The sequence below is a fragment of the Ursus arctos genome, unplaced genomic scaffold (assembly GCF_023065955.2).
Source record: "Ursus arctos isolate Adak ecotype North America unplaced genomic scaffold, UrsArc2.0 scaffold_20, whole genome shotgun sequence".
Lineage (NCBI taxonomy): Eukaryota > Metazoa > Chordata > Mammalia > Carnivora > Ursidae > Ursus > Ursus arctos.
Window position 1 is genome coordinate 32,023,162 of NW_026622875.1, and position 22,852 is coordinate 32,046,013.

Consider the following 22,852-nt stretch of genomic DNA (forward strand, 5'->3'; position numbering starts at 1 on the left):
ATCATGTAGATGACTGATACAACTCTGGTCCAGATGTTAGAACTGGGGAGTGAGATCTGACAGACAATAGCAACAAACAACAAGAAGAGTCACCTAGCCAGATGGCATGTGCCTCAAAAGAAGGAAGATTTTTTTATTGTTAGGTAGACTAGTAACATTTTAAGAGCTATAGCGGATGATTAGAAGAATGCTGACTCGACTCCTCTCCTCTCCTTCCTTCATACACACACACACACACACACACACACACACACACATACACACACACACACACAGGCATTCCCAAGATATGCTGGCTATGAACAAAGGAACAATACAAGAGACCTCTGGAGAAGCATGTACTTATGAAAACACAGAATTCCAGTTAAGATAGGAGATGGAATGGGCTTCCTGGAAAGAGTATAGTTTCAAGAGTTATATATGAGAACTTAAGGTCTAAATCAACACTTAAATGATTGTTTTTAGACTTGAGTCTTAAAAGAAAAAATTATTTCCTTCAAAAAGTATGCAAGCAAAAAAATTAATAAGCCAAATATAACAATATAGGCAGTTTTCTAGAATACATCCAATATGCCAAACTAAGGGGAGGAAAACATTCTGTTGTCAAGTATGTAGTACTACATTTATGCAATATTTTAAAAAGCTGGATTATTTTCTTCATAATTCTGATTACCTCGAAGTAGTCTGAAATTATTTAGGCTGAACTGAAGGCCGGACTGAAGTAGTTATTTAAGCCGTATTACTTTTAAATATCCTATGTGATCTGTCTCTTATTAGTATAATTTTTGGCTGGGATTTATGTTAATTAGCAGAATCTCTGGCATATGACTTATGTCCTGCTAGGCCCAGGATAAATACATTCTCTGAAATATAATTTATATTATTTATGTAATTAAATATCTCTCAGCAACTGCATCAAAGACAACTTAGGTCCAATATTACAAATTAGAATGTAAAATTTTTAAACAGGCTGAACTTCTGCCTTTCTTTAAAAAAAAATGAGGAGAGGTTGTTCACAATTCATTCTGGTTTCTACAGTGTGGTAACACTGGGATAAATGTAATATCAAGTTACCACACTTGAAAAACTGGGGAAAATTTTCAATTTAAAAATAAGTTGCTATGGTTACCCATGTTTACCTTCATAAGCAGTAATTACATGAGACATCCAAGGGAATCCCACAAAGTGCAGTAAAATCAGTAACTGAAGTGTACCCTAGTTACTTCACACACAAATTGGGACCACATACACCACCTCCCTTTCAAAGTAGCTATCACTTGGGAAATACTAAAGAAAATGATTCACATCTTTCTAAACTATAGAAGGGTGGAGATGAAAATACTGAAACTTGTAACTATTTTAAAGTCCAAGTGATGACTCAGATAACAAGAACATTCTTCATATTCTTCAGTTCCCTTTACTAAAGAGTGCTATCTAAAATTTTATAGAACAGCTTCTATTGTTAAAAAAAGGAAAGGGTGTTTCTAATGTGTATCAGGCATGGAATTTTTTTTTTGCATAAATAGATTTTCATGCCCTTGATAAACTTGTAAAAAGCCATGCTTGTAACTTAATGTTACTTCAGAGTAAAACAATGTCAATTCCTTTAGATGTAGTGAATTTTGAACTTCTTAAATGGAAAGAAGGGGCCCCTGTCAGCATTGATAATTAGCTCATTCTTTAACTGGGTAATTAAATCTGCATCAGTTATTGCAGTGCAGAAATGTTTTTGTCTGTTTTGTTCACAATCAGAACATTTAGTATGTGAGAATACCCATGAAGCTTTTGACCTGATTATGATTCTAATGTGACCTTAAAATGATGAGACTCATCATTACATCTTTTTTTTTTTTTTAATTTTATTTATTTATTTAACACAGATAGAGACAGCCAGCGAGAGAGGGAACACAAGCAGGGGGAGTGGGAGAGGAAGAAGCAGGCTCATAGCGGAGGAGCCTGATGTGGGGCTCGATCCCATAACGCTGGGATCACGCCCTGAGCCGAAGGCAGACGCTTAACCGCTGTGCCACCCAGGCGCCCCTCATCATTACATCTTAATGGGCCTCCCACGAAGCGTCTACTGTTCTGTATAGCAGGCTTTCAAATATGTTTGTTTTTTAACATTAGGGCTATCCTAAACTAAAAGAAAACAGCACATTACATTCAATTGGCTTAAACAATAAAGAGACTTACGATAAACAACAAGAAGTGAAATTAAGGTAGCTCTAAGGACCTGACTGACCCTAGGCTCCAGCGGAGTCTTCTCTGTCAGACTCCGTATGGACCTTATGATAATTCCCTTCATAGTCAAAGATACCTGGCATACATCAAGGCATCATATCAGACACATATTGTTGCCCAGCAGAAAGGGAAGTTTCTTGCTGTGTCTCCCTTTTTAGGTACAAAAGGACTTTCCTAGAAGCTACCTAAGCTAACTTTTCCTGACATGTGACCAGTCTTGGCTCTTATGTTCCTTCTTAAACAAATCACAAAGAGGCAGAGTAGGATTACTACACTACTGAGGACTTGTCCAAGTCATGTAGGAGAGGAGTGAGCATCCAAACAAAACTGGGGGCCTGCAAGGAAGGAAGTGGGTAATGACTGGTGAGTAGACAACCAGAAGTATGCTATATATTACACTGAAAAATTGAATATTGACATTTTATTTCAATAATTTACTTTTTCCACCTTTATTAATGGAGCACGACACACTAGCGCTAGATGATACTGGAGGCTCTAGAGATTTATTTTTGAAAGGGGGAAAAAAAATCAGTCATCAGTACCTTATCTTAAAACAGACTAAAGGCAATCATTTTACAAATGCCTTGGCAAAAGAGTACACTTTAGAATATGAAATAGTAAAATTACACTTTAATTTTGACCAATTAAAATGAAAGTTTAATCTCAAAAATGTTTCCTATTAATCTCACTTTTCTCCTCTAGGAAAAGTATGCTATTTCCTGGACATATGTCAAAGCACATCTGAAGTAATGAGACTAGAACATACTCAAAGCCAGGATGATGGTGGATCTAAAAACCATATCATAAGTGTCAATGAAGGACACCTGAGTGTCTCAGTCTGTTAAGCATCTCCCTTCGGCTCAGGTCATGATCCCGGGTCCTGGGACCAAGTCCCACACCGGGCTCCTTGCTCAGTGAGGAACCTGCTTCTCCCTCTGCCTGCCGCTCCCCCTGCTTGTGCTCTCTTTCTGACAAATAAATAAATCTTAAAACAAACAAACAACAACAAAAAAAAACAAGTGTCAATGAAGCTGCAGGTATTTTGTCTGAAAAGGAGTCAGGGAGAATATGACAGCGTTAGAATATCTGAAGTCATTATAAAGAGATACCAAATTGCATAGGTCTAGAGATAAGAAATAGATCAATGAATAATAACAAGTAGCAAGATAAAATCTGGTTCAATATAAGATGCTACTTTTATCTAGCATTATTTTATGTGAAGATGGAACCGGGCTGGGATGAGCATCCCAGGTAATGTGAATACCTATGGTGATTCTATGCACTTTATGAGTACTCGGTTGTAACAACATGCTTGCAAAGTAGTTTCTACTCCCAATTTCATAGATAAAAATCTGAGCTGGAAAAGTTAAACACTGGAAATCACATGGCTGACAAGTGGAGAAAAATGGACTCTAACCCAGGACCATCTGTTTCCAAAACCTAGCTCTTCCTACAAATCACACATCTAAGAGAAGTTAAATTAGCAATTAAGGAAGCAAATGGGATTTCTGAGTTGGTGAGAACCAAACAACATCTGATTTGAAGTCCCTGATTTCAAAATTAAGATGCCAGAAATGAAACGTATTACTCCCTTCTATTTGTATCAGTACTTCCTAGTTTAAGAATGCTTTCACATCTATTCTCACATTGCTTCCTCACAGCTGTGCTTTGAGGTAAGCAAGCTGGGGAGGCACTATTTCTTGGCAGTCTACCTCAGAGAAAAAGAGAACAACAAGAATGATTTCCTCCAACTTCCTTCTGGTTTACCTTTAAACATATTTGTATCTTCAAGTTTCCTCTCCGATCTTTCATTCATATTCAGTAGTCATTTATTAAACACTTCTTACATGCCAGGTACCATACCTCAGTGACTTTGTAGTCATTGGGAAGGGGCTTATAGTCATAGAAGAAACAGTGAGTTTATTTAAAATTATTTCCACCTTTTTATAAACCTTATCAATCCTGATTCCTTTATCACTTTGATTTATCCTCTATTGCTGTCTCCATCCCTCTGTCTTGACCTACACAGAACTTCTCTGCTTCCTTAACAAGCTACCATTCCATTTTCTACTTGTTTCACCCCGCTGCAATGACTTCCATACTCACACTTCAACTGAAATTGGTCTAAGGTCACCAATGGTAATTTATTGCAAAATCTTCATTTTTCTCAAACTACAATACTGAATACCAATAATCTTTATTAAAATTCTCTTCCATAAAATTTTCACCTATATTTCTAAACCTTTTTTGGCCCCTTCTACATGGCTTTTCTTCCACCACCCATACTTAAATACGGGCTTTTCTTCCAGCCCACTCTTCTGTCTACAACCTCTTCCTGGACAATCTCATCTACATCTATAATATCAGCCATCACATGTGGTAACTTCCAAGTCTTTATTTCCAGTCCTAACCTCCAGATACAACTTCCAAATGCACAATGAGCCACTCTCCCTGCATATTCCAGATTATCTCAGATTCAGCATGTCAAAATTTAACTGACCATCTCTATCTAGTCCACTTCCCCAAAGTGTTCTTTTTCTAAACCTCCCAGGTTGATCAGTAGTAATGGCATCACCATACACACAATAGCCCAGAACACAAGGAATTATCTAGAAGCCTACCCTTGCCTCATCTCCCGCTTCTCATTAGTCACCCACTTGCAAGTATTTTACCTAAAATCCTCCTAAACATACTTTCTTCATAGTGATCTATTTCAGACCCACTTCAGTCCTCACCCAAGTTATTAAAACCACTTTTTAATTGGTCTGTCAATTCTTGATTCTCCTCTCACCAGTTCTATCCATCCTTCTAGTAAACACAGATTCTTTCACAAGAATCCCTTCTTTTCGGGAATTCAGCTGGTCCAAAGATATAGGAGACCCAGGACTGGCCAGAGTACCACCTACTCCTAGTCACACGTCTAATTCAGGGATGAACAAACGATCAAAGCTAGACAGGGTCTTCCTAGGATTTTGCTTTCTTACCAAGGCTATCAGGAAAGTTACTTTCTTTTCTGTAAGATTACAAGTAAGGACAATGTAAGCTATACTGCCTGTAGGAGAGAAAAAAAAAGGGACAAAATTTAAAAAGGGTGGGGAGTGGTGGGGAATCTATTGTCACCAAGTCCTAGATCTAGCTCTGCCTAACCACCCTGCTACTGCCTGGCCAATGTATTTCCTTTTGCATTTAAGTCATTTTGAGTTGGGATTTCTGTCATTGTAACCAAGAGTCTTCATTAATAATGCTCTTTATCACCAGTTACTTTCTAAATCATAGATAAAATGCTATATGTCTGCTTTTATTTAGTCAACTAAGTTTTATTAAAGTACACTATATTAAAGACCACCACTACCTTGCCTTTAAGTTTCACATATATAAATGTACTTGTTGCAATTTAAATGTACCATGCCGTTTCCTGCAGCTGTGCCTCTGAATATGATATTTCCCCTGCCTAGAACGTTCCCTTCCTACTTGCTTATCTACAAAATATATAGTAGGGTTGCATTAAAATAAGGCTAGAAAATCAGAGAGGGGCTAAATCATGAAGGGCCTTGAATGCCACATTAAAGTATATACATTTTAACCTGCAGAATGAGGAAACCACTAAAAAATTTTAAGTCAAAGAGTGACATAATCAGATTTGTATCTTAGAAGCCTCACTGTGGATGCAGTGTAAAAGATGGCCTAAAAATAAGGTGATAGTAAAGACAGAAAACAATAGCAGGCTACTGCATGCAATTGTCCAAGCCAGAGACCACGAGGGATGATAAAATGAGTAAACTGGAACTTTTCTGGGGGAAAAAAGTATGCCAACTGCTGTCAATAGCACTCACTAATAAGTCTTTCAAAGTTTTTAAGCTAGTGTTTCTTACAAGATTGTGGACAGAAGGAAAAGTGAGGCCTATAAAACTGCATATCATGATTTTACTGAAGGATCATTAATAACAATACATTAAAAACAACCTAAGTGCTGAACAATAAAATGATTTAAAATATAGCATATATCATACAATAAAATTGAATGATAAAGGTTTTTAAAAATTTATTTGAGAGAGACAGAGAGAGAGCACAAGTGGGGGAGGAGCAGAGGGAGAACAAGCAGCAGACTCCTGGCCTACCAGGGAGCCAGATGCAGGTCTTGATTCCAGGGCCTCGGGACCATGATACAAGCCAAAGGCAGCCGCTTAAACAACTGAGCCACCCAGCGGCCCCAACTGGATATTTAGAAACAAAATTTTTTAAGAATTTCAAAAAAAATGGGAAAAATAATACTTATAAAAGTATTAAGCAAAACCCTACAATATATAAAATAGGATTCTAATTATGTTAAATAATGATCAGAAGGATTTTTTTTTTATTTATTTATTTTTTTTAGCAACAACAGATTTGTTAACTCAGTGGCAGGATTATGGGTACTTTGTTCTCTCCTTCCAATATGCACATACATACTTTTTTCTGAGTAAGACTACCACTTAGTCATGATTCTTATTTGCTAAACTCAATCACTACTTTAGAGGTAAGAAAAATAAGCTCCATGGAGGTTAAATGACAAAAGTTCACATTCTACTAAGTAATAAAATTTATTTTTTTTAAAGATTTTATTTATCTCAGAGAGAGAGAGAACACAAGCAGGGAGGAGGAGCAGAGTGAGAGGGAGAAGTAGATCCCCTGCTGAACAGGGAGCCAGACAAGGGGCCCCATCCCAGGACCCCAGGACCACAACCCCCGCCGAAGGCAGAGGCCCAACCAAATGAGCCACTTAGGTGCCCCAGTAATAAAATTTAGGACCAAAATTTGAACACTGCCTAGGTGAAGATTCACTATTAAGAAGCAAGCCTATGAAGCCAAAGGCATTTAGCAGCTCCATACCCACAGCTCCAGGAACTAGAACAGCTGGGCACTGAATGCAGAGCAAAGCAACTGAGACTTGAAACTTGCTGGGCTATAACTGCCTCCCAATTCATACCTCAAAAGCTATCAAATAGCTACTGGCGAGCAGAATACAAGAAGGGGTAATTTCAGATGCTTGTTTTTATAACTTTGTTTTCATATAAATACTCCTTTAAAGAACAGAAAAGGAAACAACAGACTGAATTGGAGAAAGAAGGTCTCAGAGAAAGGTTTAAAGACACTGATGTTCTAGAGTTCTGCTTACTTTGCTTTTTAAAACATAAGTGAATGCTTTATTACTTAAGATTATTATTTCCTTGAATTGGGATCTCTAAAGCCTTGTTACAATCCCAATAAACTCAAGCTTTGTTTGCTACAATCCTAAAGAAACTCAAATTGCCAAAGCAGGATAACTATCAAAAAAGTCACTTGGCAACTAACAAAAGAGAATTTGAATATAGTATCGTGAAATAAAAGGCTTCAATAGATGGCTACTAGGGAGAAGAAAGATGATTATCAAAAACAATTTTAAAAGCCTGAGCTATCTGTATATATTTTTTAACATTACAAATCAAGAAACAGGTTTACTTAGATGCCATTCAAATTATAGTATTGTCTAAAAAAATCAAAACATCTAAAACGTTTCTAAGGTGGTAGACCGAAGACTATTAGAAAATACGGTTAGGTATAGCTCTTAACTGTTTCACACACAAAAATTTATCTTTTTAAAAATAATTACAGTATATATTATATCGCAAATAATGGTTATGTTTAACTAGTTCTAATCTGTCTGTGTGACCAACTATATCAAATTTTAATTTCATTGTTCTTTATGAATTTTAAAATGTTCCTTATGTAAGTAAATTTAGACAGTCTGCAGAAACCAATGTAAAAGCACCATCCAGTGGTAAAAGATGAAAATTACAATTTATACAATGATCATACAGCAAAAGTAGTTAAATTTGTGACCCTGAATTACCAGGAAAGAAAAAACAAATAAGCCATATGATACTGATGGTGTCTGCTATTTGTTACCATTTTCCCAATTAAATCTTATCCTTACTATCTTAAGTTTGACATTTTTTTCTTTTTCTGCCTTGCATACCCATTATTCAAATCCTTGACTGAATTAGGAGTATTTCAAGACTCATCCAAAGCTTTTACTGAACCAATGGTTAGAAAATTATTTATTTTTATCTTTAATTTTTTTTTGAAGATTTTATTAATTTTTATTTGAAAGAGAGAGGGAGTGCACGCGCGAGCAAGAGTACATGAAGGTGGTGGAGGGGAGACGGAAAAGCAGACTCCCAGGACCCTGAGATCATGACCTCAGCCAAAGTCAGATGCTTACCGACTGTACCACCCAGGCACCCCTAGAAAATGATTTATAAAGAACAGAAATAATGTTGTATAAGGGGATGAATTTCCAGTGGGATTCCAGTCAGCAAAAGCCATAGGATAACAAAAAAGGAGAGGCATCCTATGTGAGTTGTTTTTTTTAAGTGGTAATTTAGTAGACAATTATGAAAGGTCAGGTAAAGAGTCACAACTGGTTAGTTCACAGAAAATTCAAAATTTCTCCAGAGTATGAATCTTTAATGTCACCAAAATTATTCCATTTGGAAGAACAAACCTAATAAATGTTTTCCCAATAACCTGTTCCCCTCCTACCAGAATACAGATGGATAAAATTTTTAAGCTTTCAGCTTAAATAGCATTCTAGTCATCTTCTCTTCTTTAAAAAACAAAAAAAGTTTAATAAATTGTAACAAAACCCACTAAGGGTGATTTTTTTGTTGTTGTAAAACAACTTTGCATCAAGTCTATTTAATATCAAATGATATTACCATTTAGGATTAAAAATATTTAACAAGAAGTACAGCAAGTTGAAACCTGATGATGGTAAAGAAGCCAATTACTGAGCCAGACGTTTTTCCTTTCTACACAACCTTTCAATATGTTTTAATTTCAAATAAGAAGCCTAGCAAACAACGCCAATGGTATCAAACTAGCTTATATTGTCTTCACAAGTGCCTCCAGTCTAACACCCCTAGATTTTATGAGATTTTTAAACTACTTTCACTAAAAACATAGGAATCACTATGTAATTGAGGTTCCCCAGTGATACTGAATGGCTGATGTTTACAGAGTGCACCACAAACATATTACACATAAGAAAATGAGCTATGAGCAAGGTGACGCATACAACTTAGTAAGACAAGAATGAAAACATCTAGTAATTTACTAGTTTAAAAAAAAACAAAGAGAAAAAACTAACCGCAGTACCATAATATTCAACTGTTTCACATTCTCTTCTCCAAACTACAACACAGAGATCACAGAAATAAATCTTCAATTAGATTTTTAAGCACCTCCACTAAAAATCTATTTGAATTAAATTGTTACAATTAAGTTTTCCAGGAATACAGGGACCACCACACATAAACAAAATGTCTACAACAAAGGATTTTGGCTCTCAGGAAGGATTCGCATATAGTTATGTAGAATGGAGAAAAGCTATGCTTAATTTACGAGGAGGCGTAAATACCAACAAACTAATGAATTACAAGAGCTGCCTATATTATCGCAGAGAGACTACTGGAAAATAACCTACCATAATAGGAATTCCCATACTATTTTCCTCTGGTAGAAGCAGTAGTTGTATTGTTTCAATTTCAATCTCAGGCCTGTAGCAGAAAACAGATATCAAATGCAAGAATATGCTGACCCTAGAAATGAAGAGCTAGGTTACAAAAATAACTAGCACCTTAACAAAGCACTGAATTATTAGGTAATATTCAAAATCTTACTAATTCAGAAGTTTTATCCTTCTGTTAAGAAAGAAAATTACTAATCTGTGTAACAAGGCAGAGTTTTTATAAAGCTGTTCTTTAAACATGAACCAATCAGAAGAGACTCAAAAAGTGAAGTCTGAGTCAAAACTGTCTGCAATAAGACATTTCATTATTCAAACAAAAACAAAAACCCAAAAAACAAAACCAAGAAACTGTTCGAATATAAAGAAACTGTTCGAATATATTCACTATAATATAATCAAATGCTTCCAAGGGGATGTGTCTATAAAGCATAAAATATTCAACTACATAATTTCTGAATATTTAAAACATGTTCATTTCAGAAATGTATAAATTTAAGAAATCACAATATCTCCCAAATATAACACTGATAATTATTTTCTGTAAATGTACTTTTTAAAAAACTGTGATAATACACTATTTTGTAACTTACTTCTCCCCATCCCCCTCACTTAACTAATGTAGACCTTTAACCATCTCCTTAAATATTCCTCTATTACACTTTCAATAACTATGTAACATTAAATTAGAAAGTATCATCTTATTGTATTTAACCAATTTTCCTAAGATTGAAAATCTGGGTTGCTTCTATTTTTTTACACTCTTATATAATAATTTTTCCAGGATAATATCCCAATTATTTTAGTAAAATGGCTTATCTTCAAATAAATAAAATTAGGCCTAAAATATTATGGAGCCATCATTCTCAGGTACCATAACCCAGACAGAATAAATGTCAGAATTAAATTCCCTATATAAAAGTATATTGTCAAATACATTTCTTATTAGGTCTGAGTTATCAGTTTTTAATCATCTTTGTCATAGTGATTTCCACTATGTTCTAATGTCTTTTGATAAGTTAAAGAAGATAGAAACCAGCCTATATACTCTGGTAGAAGAGTTCTAAATGAATTAAAATGTTTTTTTCTTCTCTTGTCAAAACTATGAATTAACCTTGTCAGAACAATAGTAAAGGGGCCTTATGTTTAGTATGTCTTTTACAGTATTAACGTAACAGACATAGTAATATTATTAATTGGCCATTTGGTGGCAGTAAATACAAAGAAAGACACTTCTATCTACAACTAACACAAAGGTAGTTTTCTCTGAGTCATGTATTTTAAACAAGAATTTCAAATGAAAAAACTGGTGCTTTAAAGGTTTTAATGTTGTATTTTAATCTTGTTAACAGTCAAGCCCAAAACAATACCATAATCAAATTCGTGAATAACTGATTAAAAATAGTCTTGTTACTATATATTTACCAATACAATTTAATTGCCTCAAAAACTGCCAACTTCTTGATGCTTCTCAAACATGTGATTACAATAACTTTCCTCTGTACTAAAATCAACATTTCATGAAAAAATTACATTTTCTAACTGTAAGCAAATCCAGCTAGTTTAGCCTCCCCCTACCACAAATACTTATTTAATAATTATTTGTTAATAACTATTTATGTGCTAAGTGCAAGGAATATAACAGTGAACAAGAGAAACAGTTTCTGACTTCATGAAGCTTACACAAAGTCCCTCACAGATTCCTTTTCCCAGACTTGCAATATAGAGTAGTGAAAGACCAGCTTGAGAGCCTAAGTATTACACAAATATATATAATACAAAAATATTAGTTTCCTTCCACATATAATTTACAATAAAAAATTACACAAAAAATTGGAGTAGGAAATGCAAGAATTTTTTTTGTATTATGATTTCCTTAATGTCTTTCTTCTTTTAAAATATCAAGTTATTTCAAAACGAAATCTACAAGACACCAAGTGACTGAAAAAATGTCACATCAAAATGAACAATGTACAGAACGTATTTTCACATAAAATTATCACATATAAAAGCATGTCAAACTTCTTAGTAAGTTACAGTAATCACTGCCAAATGTCTTATAGTCCAAGATACCAAGAAGCATACTTCTTGGTAAGAAGTAAGATTACAAGTAATCTTGGTAAGCTAAGATTACAAGTAGATTCCAACTGAGATTAAATTTGTGCATATATTGACAGACCCACCACAGAATTAAACACATCTGAATGTTGTAAAGACCCTGTCTTCCACAGAGAGAGTATCTCCTTCAATGGCAGTGGTTGTATCCCATTTACATCAGTATTTCCAGGCTCCATGCTTATAAGCACACAACAGTGATGAACAATTTCTCATGCACGAACATTTCTCACATTGATAATTCGACAGAAAAAATTAATACTGGCAATTTCACATAGTCCAACCTAACACCAATTATTCACAACATTAGTTCCTTGAGGGCAGGCACCAGTTCTCATTTCCCCCCAAATGCTCATCTTTTATTAAGAGAGAAAGATAAGTAAAAAGTAAACAGCAAAGCAATGCATTAAGTTCTTTGAGGGAAGTTCATGTGTGGGGGGCACAGACATGGTGCACTAGTCAAGGAATGATATCAGGAAAACTGGAAGCCATCTGGAAAATAAATTCTTAGGATTCCTTTGCTAAGTGATCACTATACTGAAATGTTTGTGTTAAAAGAACTATAAAAGTACTCAGAAACCACTGACTGATTTCTCCCTAAGGCGAAACAAGGCAGGGATGTCTGCTCTCACCAAGTCTGATATTCAATATCATATTGGAAGTCCTAGCCACTGCAATAGGGCTACAAGAAGAAATAAAAGGCATAGAATTTAGAAAGAAAGAAAACTGCCTATGTTAGCACACAACACGATTATCTATGTGGAAAATGCCATGGAATCTCTGAAAACATTTTCATATCTAGTAAGGTTTAGCAAAGTCGTGGAATACAATTATATTTGCACATACTAGCAATGAACTCAAAGAATTTAAAAGCATGGCATTTAGGGGCGCCTGGGCAGCTCAGTCATTAAGAGTCTGCCTTCAGCTTGGGTCGTGATCCCAGGGTCCTGGGATCGAGCCCCGCATCGGGCTCCCTGCTCCACAGGAAGCCTGCTTCTCCCACTCCCACTCCCCCTGCTTGTGTTCCCTCTCTCGCTGTCTCTCTTTGTCAAATAAATAAAAATCTTAAAAAAAAACCAAAACACCATAGCATTTGTAGCAGCACCCCAAAACCTAAGGCATAAATTTAACAAAATATATGCAGAATCTGTATGCTAAAAACTAAAACAATGCTGAAGGAAATCAAAGACCTAAATAAATGAAGAAAGATACCACGTTCATGGATTGAAAGATTCAATACTGTTAAGATGTCAATTTTTCCACGTTAAAACTACAGATTCAATGCAATCCCAAAGAACCTTTGGTATTTATAGAAATTAATAAACTGACTCAAAAATTTATGTGGAAAGGCAAAATTTATATAGAAGACCAAAGCAGTATTTAAAAAGAAGAATAAAGTTGGAGGAGTCATACTCCTAGAAAGCTACAATAATCAAGACAGTGTGATACTGCAAGAGAGACACAGAATCTGATGAAATGGAACAGAAGAGTCCAGAAATAGATGCACACATATATGGTCAAGTGATTTTTGACTAAGGCACAAAAGCAAGTCAACAGAGAAAAAATAATCTTCCCCAAAAAATGGTCTGGAACAACTGGAGAAGCCACTGGCAAGGGAAAAAAAAAACACACCTCCAGCTAATATCGAACACAATAAATGACTGAAAATGGGTCACAGATATAAACATACAATCTGAAACTATAAAATTTCTAGGAAAAAGACACAGGATGAAATCTTTGTGGCTTGGAATAGGCAAAGATGTCTTAAAGACAATATCAAAAGTACAATCCAGCGATATAAATATTGATTTATTAAAATTCATCAAAATAAAGAATTTCTGCTCTTTGAAAAAGATCATTAAAAGAATGAAATTTACAAGCCACAGAATGAGAAAATCCTCACAAATCAGATGTATAACAAAGGATTTATATTCAAAATAAAGAACTCATATAACATAGTAACAGAAAAGCCCAATTTTTAAAATGGGCAAAAGATGTAAACAGTTTGACACTTCACAAAAGACAATACACAGACATTAATCACTAAGAAAATGCAAATTAAAGCACAATGAGATCCTATTACACACCTAGTAGAATGACTTTTAAAAGAAATGACAATACTGAATGCTGGAGAGAATGCAGAGCAATTACAATTCTCATACATTACTGGTGGGAATGCAAAATAGTACAGCCAGTTTGGAAGACGATTTGGCAGCTGCTTATAATCATACATATAGTTAACATAATTCAACAATTCTATTCCTAGGTATGAATCCAGTAAAATAAAAATTTATGCTCAGAAAAAATCTTGTACATGAACATTTATATTGGCTTTATTCATAACCTCCAAAACTTGGAAATAACCCAAACATTCCTCAACTAGAGAATGGATAAATAAGCTGTGGTAAATTCATATACTAGAAAATGATTCAGTAATTAAAAAAAGAAGCAATCAATGACTTAAACACACCTACAACATGGGTAAATCTTACATGCATTATGCTAAGTGAAACGCTGTATGCTCAATGATTCAATTTCTTACGACCCTCTCCAAAAGGCAAAACCTTAAGGACAGAGAAGAGATAAGTGGTTGCCAGGACCCGGGAACCTCAGGAGGGGATGAATACAAAAGGGCACAAATCAATTTTTAGGGATAATGGAAGTGTTTTATATCTGGATTCTGGTAGTCATTAAATGCATTTGTAAGATATCACAAAACTGTACACCAAAAAGGATAAATTTTATTATAGCAAAATTACACTTTTTAAAATTTTATTTGAGAGACAGAGCGCGTGTGAGCTTTAAGATTTTAATTCATTTATTTGAGAGAGTGCACATGCACCTAAAGCAACGAGCTGGGGAGAGTGGCAGAGGACAAGGGACAAGCAAGACTCCCTGCTTGAGCCCAGGACCATGGGATCATGACCTAAGATGAAGGCAGATGCTTAACCGACCGAGCCACCCAGGCACCCTGCTAAATTACACCTTAATAAACACAGAGAAAAAGTATAAAAGTACTAGAAAAAGCCACACAACAGTTTTATTAAAATAATCTAATAGGGAAGACACAAAAATTTAGAAAGCCATACAAAATTCATAAATCTATTTAAAAACATTAAATTTCTACACTGAAAAAGATATAACCACAAAGTAAAACAAATGATAAACATAAGAAAAAGAAATAACCATTCCACTAAAAAATAGGCAAAGAATAGAAACAACCAATTCATAGAAAAGGAAGCAAAAATGTGTAAACATATACAGATGCTCAACTTTGTAAGAGAAATTCGTATTAAAACTACATGTATAAACCACTGTTCATCTCTCAAACTGGCAAAGATCAAGAAGTCTGAAACTATTTGGGTTCTAGACTGAAATAATATATTAATATAATCTCTGTGGGAGAGCAATTTGTCAATATCTAACCAAACTGTGAATGCATATTCTACAGACAGATCCCGGATTATGTATTTCCATATTTTTAAATGAAAAAAGCAGGTTACCTTTAGACTCTTACCTTGGAGTCTATTCAGTGCAGACTGTATATAGAGAAAAATATATATTTGCTTTTATTTGCACATAGAAACAGGAAAGGTACAGAGGAAAACATGGTTATTCATCTGGAGTGGGTTGCACAAGTTTTTACTCATCGGACTCCAAGTGGGAGAAAGATTTCTCAAGTATAGCTCTATTGGTTTTGAGTATTAAATCATGTAAAGGTTGGAAAAGAAAGGGGGAGGAGGAAGACAAATTTACCTTTTAGTTGATATATTTGCACATGAACAAAGCAATATATGTAAAGTGTTAATAAAAACTTTGTCTTGTCTTTGTACTGGATACCTGAGAGCTTCTAAAACCTACCAATTTCCTGAGTGATACAAATGTCTTAGTTATTCACAGTGAGCCCCTAGGACCATATCTGGGTTAATGCTAATGAGGCAACTCATGGTAGTCCCCTAGATTGTTACAGATTGAGGTTGGCCATGCTGGAAAGAACAATCATGTGATAAGAGGGTTGAGGCTGTAAGCCATGTTCTATTAACCTGACCATCTGACCCCTAGGGAGAGGAACAGGGCTAAAGATTGAATTTAATCATATAACCAATGATTCAACCTATCATACCTATAAATTAAATCCTTGATAAAAAGTCTTGACACTGAAGTTCAGTTGAGCATCAACATGCTAGGAGGGTGACATGTCCTGAGGACAAAGAAACTTTTGAGTTTGGGGCCCTCTCAGACCTCATCTTATGTGTCTCCCTTTTACAGGTTCAGATCTCTATAAGAAAACTGTAAAATATGTATAGCACTTTCCTGAATTCTGGATCATATGGTTCTTATCCTTTCTTTTATTTATGTAGTGTATCACACTGATTGATTTATGGATGTTGAACCAAACTTACAGCCCAGGAATAAATCCTACTTGGTCATGGTGAATAATCCTTTTAGTGTACTGCTGGATCCTACTGGCTAGTATTTTGGTGAGAATTTTTACATCCATGTTCATCAGGGATATTGCTCTGTAATCCTCCTTTTTGGTGGGGGTCTTTGTCCAGTTTTGGAATCAAGGAAATGCTGATCTCATAGAGTTTGGAAGTTTTCCTTCCATTTCTATTTTTTGAAACAGCTTCAGAAGAACAGATAATATTTCTTCTTTACATAATTGGTAGAATTCCCCTGGGAAGCCATCTGGCCTTGGGCTCTTGTTTGTTGGGAAATTTTTGATTACTGCTTCAACTTCCTTGCTGGTTATGGGGCTGTTCAGGTTTTCTATTTCTTCCTGGTTCAGTTTTGGTAGTTTACACGTTTCTAGGAGTGCATCTATTTCTTCCAGATTGCCTAATTTGCTGGCATATAGAAGTTCATAATACGTTCTTTTTTTTTTTTTTTTAAGACTTTATTTATTTATTTATTTAACAGAGAGAGAGAGAGAGAGAGAGAGACAGACAGCCAGCGAGAGAGGGAACACAAGCAGGGGTGGGAGAGGGAGAAGCAGGCTCCCAGCGGAGGAGCCTGACGCGGGGCTTGATCCCAGAACTCTGGGATCACGCCCTGAGCCAAAGGCAGACGCTTAACGACTGAGCCACCCAGGCACCCCTCATAATACGTTCTTATAATTTTATTTCTTCAGTGTTGGTTGTGATCTCTCCTCTTTCATTCATGATTTATTTATTTGGGTCCTTTCTCTTTCCTTTGGATAAGTCTGGCCAGGGGTTTATCAATCTTACTCTTTCAAAGAACCAGCTCCTAGTTTTGCTGATCTGTTCTACTGTTCTTTTGGTTTCTTATTTCATTGATTTCTGCTCTAATCTTTATTATTTCTCTACTCCTGCTGGGTTTAGGCTTTATGTGCTGTTTTTTCTCCAGCTCCTTTAGGTGTAGGGTTAGGCTGTGTATTTGAGACCTTTTCTGTTTCTTGAGAAAGGCCTGTACTGCTATATACTTCCCTCTTAGGACCGCTTTTGCTGCAACCCAAAGATTTTGAACAGCTGTGTTTTCATTTTCATTTGTTTCCATGAGTTTTTTTAATTCTTTAATTTCCTGGTTGACCCATTCATTCTTCGGTAGGATGCTCTTTAGCCTCTATTGAGGTCTTTCCAAATTTCCTCTTGTGATTGAGTTCAAGTTTCAAAGCATTGTGGTCTAAAAATATGCAGGGAGGGGCGCCTGGGTGGCACAGCGGTTAAGCGTCTGCCTTTGGCTCAGGGTGTGATCCCGGCGTTATGGGATCGAGCCCCACGTCAGGCTCCTCTGCTGTGAGCCTGCTTCTTCCTCTCCCACTCCCCCTGCTTGTGTTCCCTCTCTCGCTGGCTGTCTCTATCTCTGTCAAATAAATAAATAAATAAATAAATAAATAAATAAATAAATAAAATCTTAAAAAAAAAAAATAAAAATATGCAGGGAATGATCCCAATCTTTTGGTACTGAGACCTGATTTGTGACCCAGGATGTGATCTATTCTGAAGAATGTTCCAGATGCACTAGAGAAAAAAGTGTATTCTGTTGCTTTAGGATGGAATGTTCTGAATATATCTGTGAAGTCCATCTGGTCCAGTGTGTCATTCAAAGCCCTTGTTTCCTTGCTGCTCTTCTGCTTAGATGATCTGTCCATTGCAGTGAGGAGGGTATTAAGTCCCCTACTATTATTATATTATTGTTGATGTGTTTCTTTGATTTTGTTATTAACTGGCTTATATAACTGGCTGCTCCCATGTTAGGAGCATAAATATTTATAATTGCTAGACCTTCTTGTTGGATAGACCCTTTACATTATGATAGAGTGTCCTTCCCTTATCTCTTATTAGTCTTTGGTTTAAAATCTAATTTGTCTGATATAAGGATTGCCACCCCAGCTTTCTTTTGATATCCATTAGCATGATAAATGGTTACCCACCCCCTCACTTTCAATCTGGAGGTGTCTTTGGGTGTAAAATGAGCCTCTTGCAGATAGCATATCAATGGACTTTGCTTTTTTATCCAATCTGATAACCCTGTGTCTTTTGATTGGGGCATTTAGCCCATTTACATTCAGAGTAACTACTGAAAGATATAAATTTAGTCCCATTGTACTGCCTGTAAAGTTACTGTGTATTGTCTCTGTTCCTTCCTGGTCTACATTACTTTTGGGCTCTCTCTTTGCTTAGAAGACCCCTGTCAGTATTTCCCATAGTGTTGATTTGGTTATAAAAATTATTTTAGTTTCTGTTTGTCCTGGAAGCTCTTTATCACTCCTTCTATTCTGAATGACATCCGAGCTGGATAAAGTGTTCTTGACTGCGTATTTTTCTCATTTAGCACCCTGAATATATCATGCCAGTCCTTTCCAGCCTGCCAGGTCTCTGTGGATAGGTCTCCTGCCAATCTAATGTTTCTACCCTTGTAGTAACGTTAGACACCTCTTGTCCCAAGCTTCTTTCAGGATTTTCTCTTTGTCTCTGAGATTTGCAGGTTTCAGTATTATATATGCTGGGGTGTTTCCCCCCCCCTTTTTTTTTTAATTTTGGGGGGGGTTCTTTGGCCTCCTAGATTTCGATGACTGTTTCTTTCCCCAGATTAGTAAAGTTCTCCACTATAATTTACTCCAATATACCTTCCACCCCTCTCTCTCTTAACTCTTCTGGGATCCCAATTATTCTAATATTGTTCTGCTTTATGGTATCACTTATCTCTCGAATTCTCCCCTTGTGATCCAGTAGTTGTTTATCTCTTTTTCTCAGCTTCCTTATTCTCCATCATTTGGTCTTCTATATCACTAATTCTCTCTTCTGCCTCATTTATCCTAGCAGTTAGAGCCCCCAGTTTTGATTGCATCTCATTAATAGCCTTTTTGATTTTGACTTGGTTAGATTTTAGTCCTTTTATTTTTCCACAAAGGGATTCTCTAGTGTCTTCTACGCTTTTTTCATGCCCAGCTAGTATCTTTATAATTGTTATTCTGAACTCTAGTTTCAACATCTTACTTATGTCCATACTAATTAGGTCCCTGGCAGTCAGTACTGCCTATTGTTCTCTTTCTTGAGGTGAGTTTTTCCATCGAGTCATTCTTGCAGAAAGTGGCTGCTTTTCTATTTGTAGAGTTGCAGCTATTCTCTTCTTAGCTATCCTGTTGAGTTCACAGGTGTTCAGAATGATTTGATAGCTATCTAGCTGAATTCCTGGGACCAGACGAAACTAAGGTCTCCTACTTCTCCACCATCTTGGACTCCCAACATGCTTTCATGGTAAAATCACTCAACAAACTAAAAGGGAGCTTCCCTGACATAATAAAGGGTGCTTACAAAAAACCCACAGCTAACATCATAGTTAATGCTGAAAGACTCAAAGCTTTCCTCCTAAGATCAGGAAAAAGACAAGGGACACCCACTTTTGCCACTTACATTTAACAGTGTTCTGGAAGGCAAGAAAAAGTAATAAAAGGCATCCAAATTAAAAAGGAAGAAGTAAAGCTATCTCTTACTTGATATGATCTTATATATAGAAAATCCTAAAGAATCTAAAAAAAAAAAAAAAGGCCTGTCAAAACTGATGAACAAATTCAGCAAAGTTACAGAATATAAGATCAACTCACAAAATCAGTTCTTTCCATACACTAGCAATTAACAATCCAAAATTAAAAAACATAATTCCACTTACAATAGCATCAAAAAGAATAAAATACTTTGGAATAAATTTAACCAAGGAGGTGCATGCAAGATTTATACATAGAAAACTATAAAACAGTGCTGAAAGAATAAAGAAATCTTAAATGGGAATTCTTCCTGTGTTTATGGATTGGAAGACTTAATATTGTTAAGATGGAAATATTCCCCAAAGTGATCTACAGATTCAATGCCATTACCATCAAAATCACAACAGCCTTTTTTGGGGGCAGAAATGGAAACGTTGATCTTAAAATTCATATGGAAATAAAAGGGACCCAAAATAGTGCAAACATTCCTGTTAAACAAGAACACAGAAAACTCACACTTCATAGTTTCTTTTCTTTTTTTTTTTTTTAAGATTTTATTTATTTATTTATTTGACAGAGAGAGAGACAGCCAGCGAGAGAGGGAACACAAGCAGGGGGAGTGGGAGAGGAAGTAGCAAGCTCCCAGTGGAGGAGCCTGATGTGGGACTCGATCCCAGAATGCTGGGATCACGCCCTGAGCCGACGGCAGATGCTTAATGACTGAGCCACCCAGGTGTCCCCACACTTCATAGTTTCAAATCTTATTACAAAGCTACAGTAATCAAAACAGTGTGGTACTAACATAAGGACAGATAGATACATAGGTCAACAGACTATAATTCAGAGTCTGAAAATAAACCCATATATCTGTGGTCAATTAGTTTGGATAAGGGTGCTAAGACTACTCAATGGGAAAGAATAGTTTCTTCAAAACTCAGTGCTAGGACAACTGGATATCTACTTGCAAAAGAATGAAACTGGAACCTCACCTCATGACATTCAAAAAAGATCAAAGACCTAAATGTAAGAGCTAACGCTGTAAAACTGAGAAAAAATTTCATTTTTAAAAAATTTTTATTTATTTAAATTCTAGTTAGTTAACATACAGGGCAATATTCGGGTTTTAAGGGTAGAATTCAGTGATTCATCACTTACATACAACACTCAGTACTCATTACAAATGCCCTCCTGAATAACCATCACCCATCTAGCCCATTTCCCACCCACAACCCACCATCAACCTTCCGTTTGTTCCCTATCATTAAGAGTCTCTTATGGTTTGTTTCCCTCTCTCTCATTTTATTGTATTCTCCCCTCTCCATATGTTCATCTGCTTTCTAAATTCCACATGAGTGAGATCATATAGTATTTGTCTTTCTCCGGCTTATTTCACTCAGCAATAATACACTCTAGCTCCATCCACATCACTTCAAATGGCAAGATTTCATTCTTTTTGATGGCTGAGTAATATTCGTGTGTGTGTGTGTGTGTGTGTGTGTGTGTGTGTGTGTGTGTAAACACTTCTTTATCCATTCATCTCTCTTTATAGTTTGGCTATTGTTGATAATGCTACTATAAACATCAGGGTGCATGTACCCCTTTGAATCTGTTTTTTGTTTGTTTGTTTGTTTTTAATCCTTTGGGTAAATACCTAGGAGTACAATTGCTGGATCATAGGGTAGTTCTATTTTCAATTTTTTAAGAACCTACATACTGTTCTCCAGTGCGGCTGCACCAGTTTGCATTCCCATCAACAGTGCAAGAGAGTTCCTTTCTCTGCATCCTCACCAACACCTGTTGTGTCTTGTATTAATTGTAGCCACTGTGACTCATGGGAACTGGTATCTCACTGTGGTTTTGATTTGCATTTCCCTGCTGATGAGTGATGTTGAGCATCTTTTCATGTATCTGTTAGCCATCTGAATATCTTCTTTGGAAAAGTGTCTTTTCATGTCTTCTCCCCCATTTCTTAACTGGATTGTTTTCTGGGTGTTGAGTTTGATAAGTTCTTTATAGATTTTGGATACTAACCCTTTATCAGATATGTCATTTGCAAATCCGTAGGCTGCCTTTTAGTTTTGTTGACTGTTTCCTTCGCTGTGCAGAAGCTTTTTATCTTGATGAAGTCCCAATAGTTCATTTTTGCCTTTGTTTTCCTTGCCTCCGGTGACATGTCTAGTAAGAGGCTGCTACAGCCAAGGTCAAAGAGGTTGCTGCCTTTGTTCTCCTCTAGGATTCTGATGGTTTCCTATTTCACATTTAGGTCTTTCATCCATTTTGAATTTATTTTTGTGTATGGTATAAGAAAGTGGTCCGGTTTCATTCTTCTGCATGTTGCTGTCCAGCAACCATTTGCTGAGGAGACTGCCTTTTTTCCATTGAGTATTCCTTCCTGCTGCATCAAAGATTAGTTGACCACAGAGCTGTGGGTCGATTTCTGGGCTTTCCATTCTGTTTCATTGATCTATGTGTCTATTTTTGTGCCAGCACCACACTGTCTTGATGACTATAGCTTTGTAATATAACTTGAAATCTGGAATTGTGACACCTCCAGTTTTGCTTTTCTTTTTCAGGATTGCTTTGGATACTTGGGATCTTTTGTGGTTCTACACAAATTTTAGGATTGTTCTAGCTCTGTGACAAATGCTGGTGGTATTTGAATAGCCATTCCATTAAATGTGTAGATTGCTTCTGGCAGTAGAGACATCTTAACCATGTTTGTTCTTCCAATCCATGAGCATGGGATGTTTTTTTTTCATTTCTCTGGGTCCTCTTCAATTTCTTTCATAAGTGTTCTATAGTTTTCAGGGTACAGATCTTTTACCTCTTTGGTTAGGCTTATTCCTTGGTATCTTATGGGTTTTGGTGAAATTGCAAATAGGATTGATTCCCTGATTTTTCTGCTGCTTTGTTACTGGTGTATAGAAATGCAACAGATTTCTGTACATTGATTTTACATCCTGCAACTTTGCTGAATTCATGTTATTAGTTCTAGCAATTTT

At 36.0% G+C, this 22,852-nt stretch overlaps 1 protein-coding gene across 5 annotated transcripts in view; it reads right to left on the bottom strand.

Moving 5' to 3' along the window:
• The window catches only part of ANKRD28 (ankyrin repeat domain 28), a 192,383-nt gene that overhangs the window by 125,369 nt on the left and 44,162 nt on the right, over positions 1–22,852 (bottom strand). Inside the window, exon 3 of one of the 5 annotated variants that reach the window (XM_048216106.2) lies at positions 9,746–9,818. The exons of 3 other annotated variants lie outside the window; for them this stretch is intronic. In XM_048216106.2, coding sequence (XP_048072063.1) covers positions 9,746–9,818 — 73 coding nt within the window. Of the gene's footprint in view, positions 1–9,745; positions 9,819–22,852 lie in introns of those variants that run through there. One more of the 5 variants, XM_057315851.1, reaches the window with a different exon arrangement.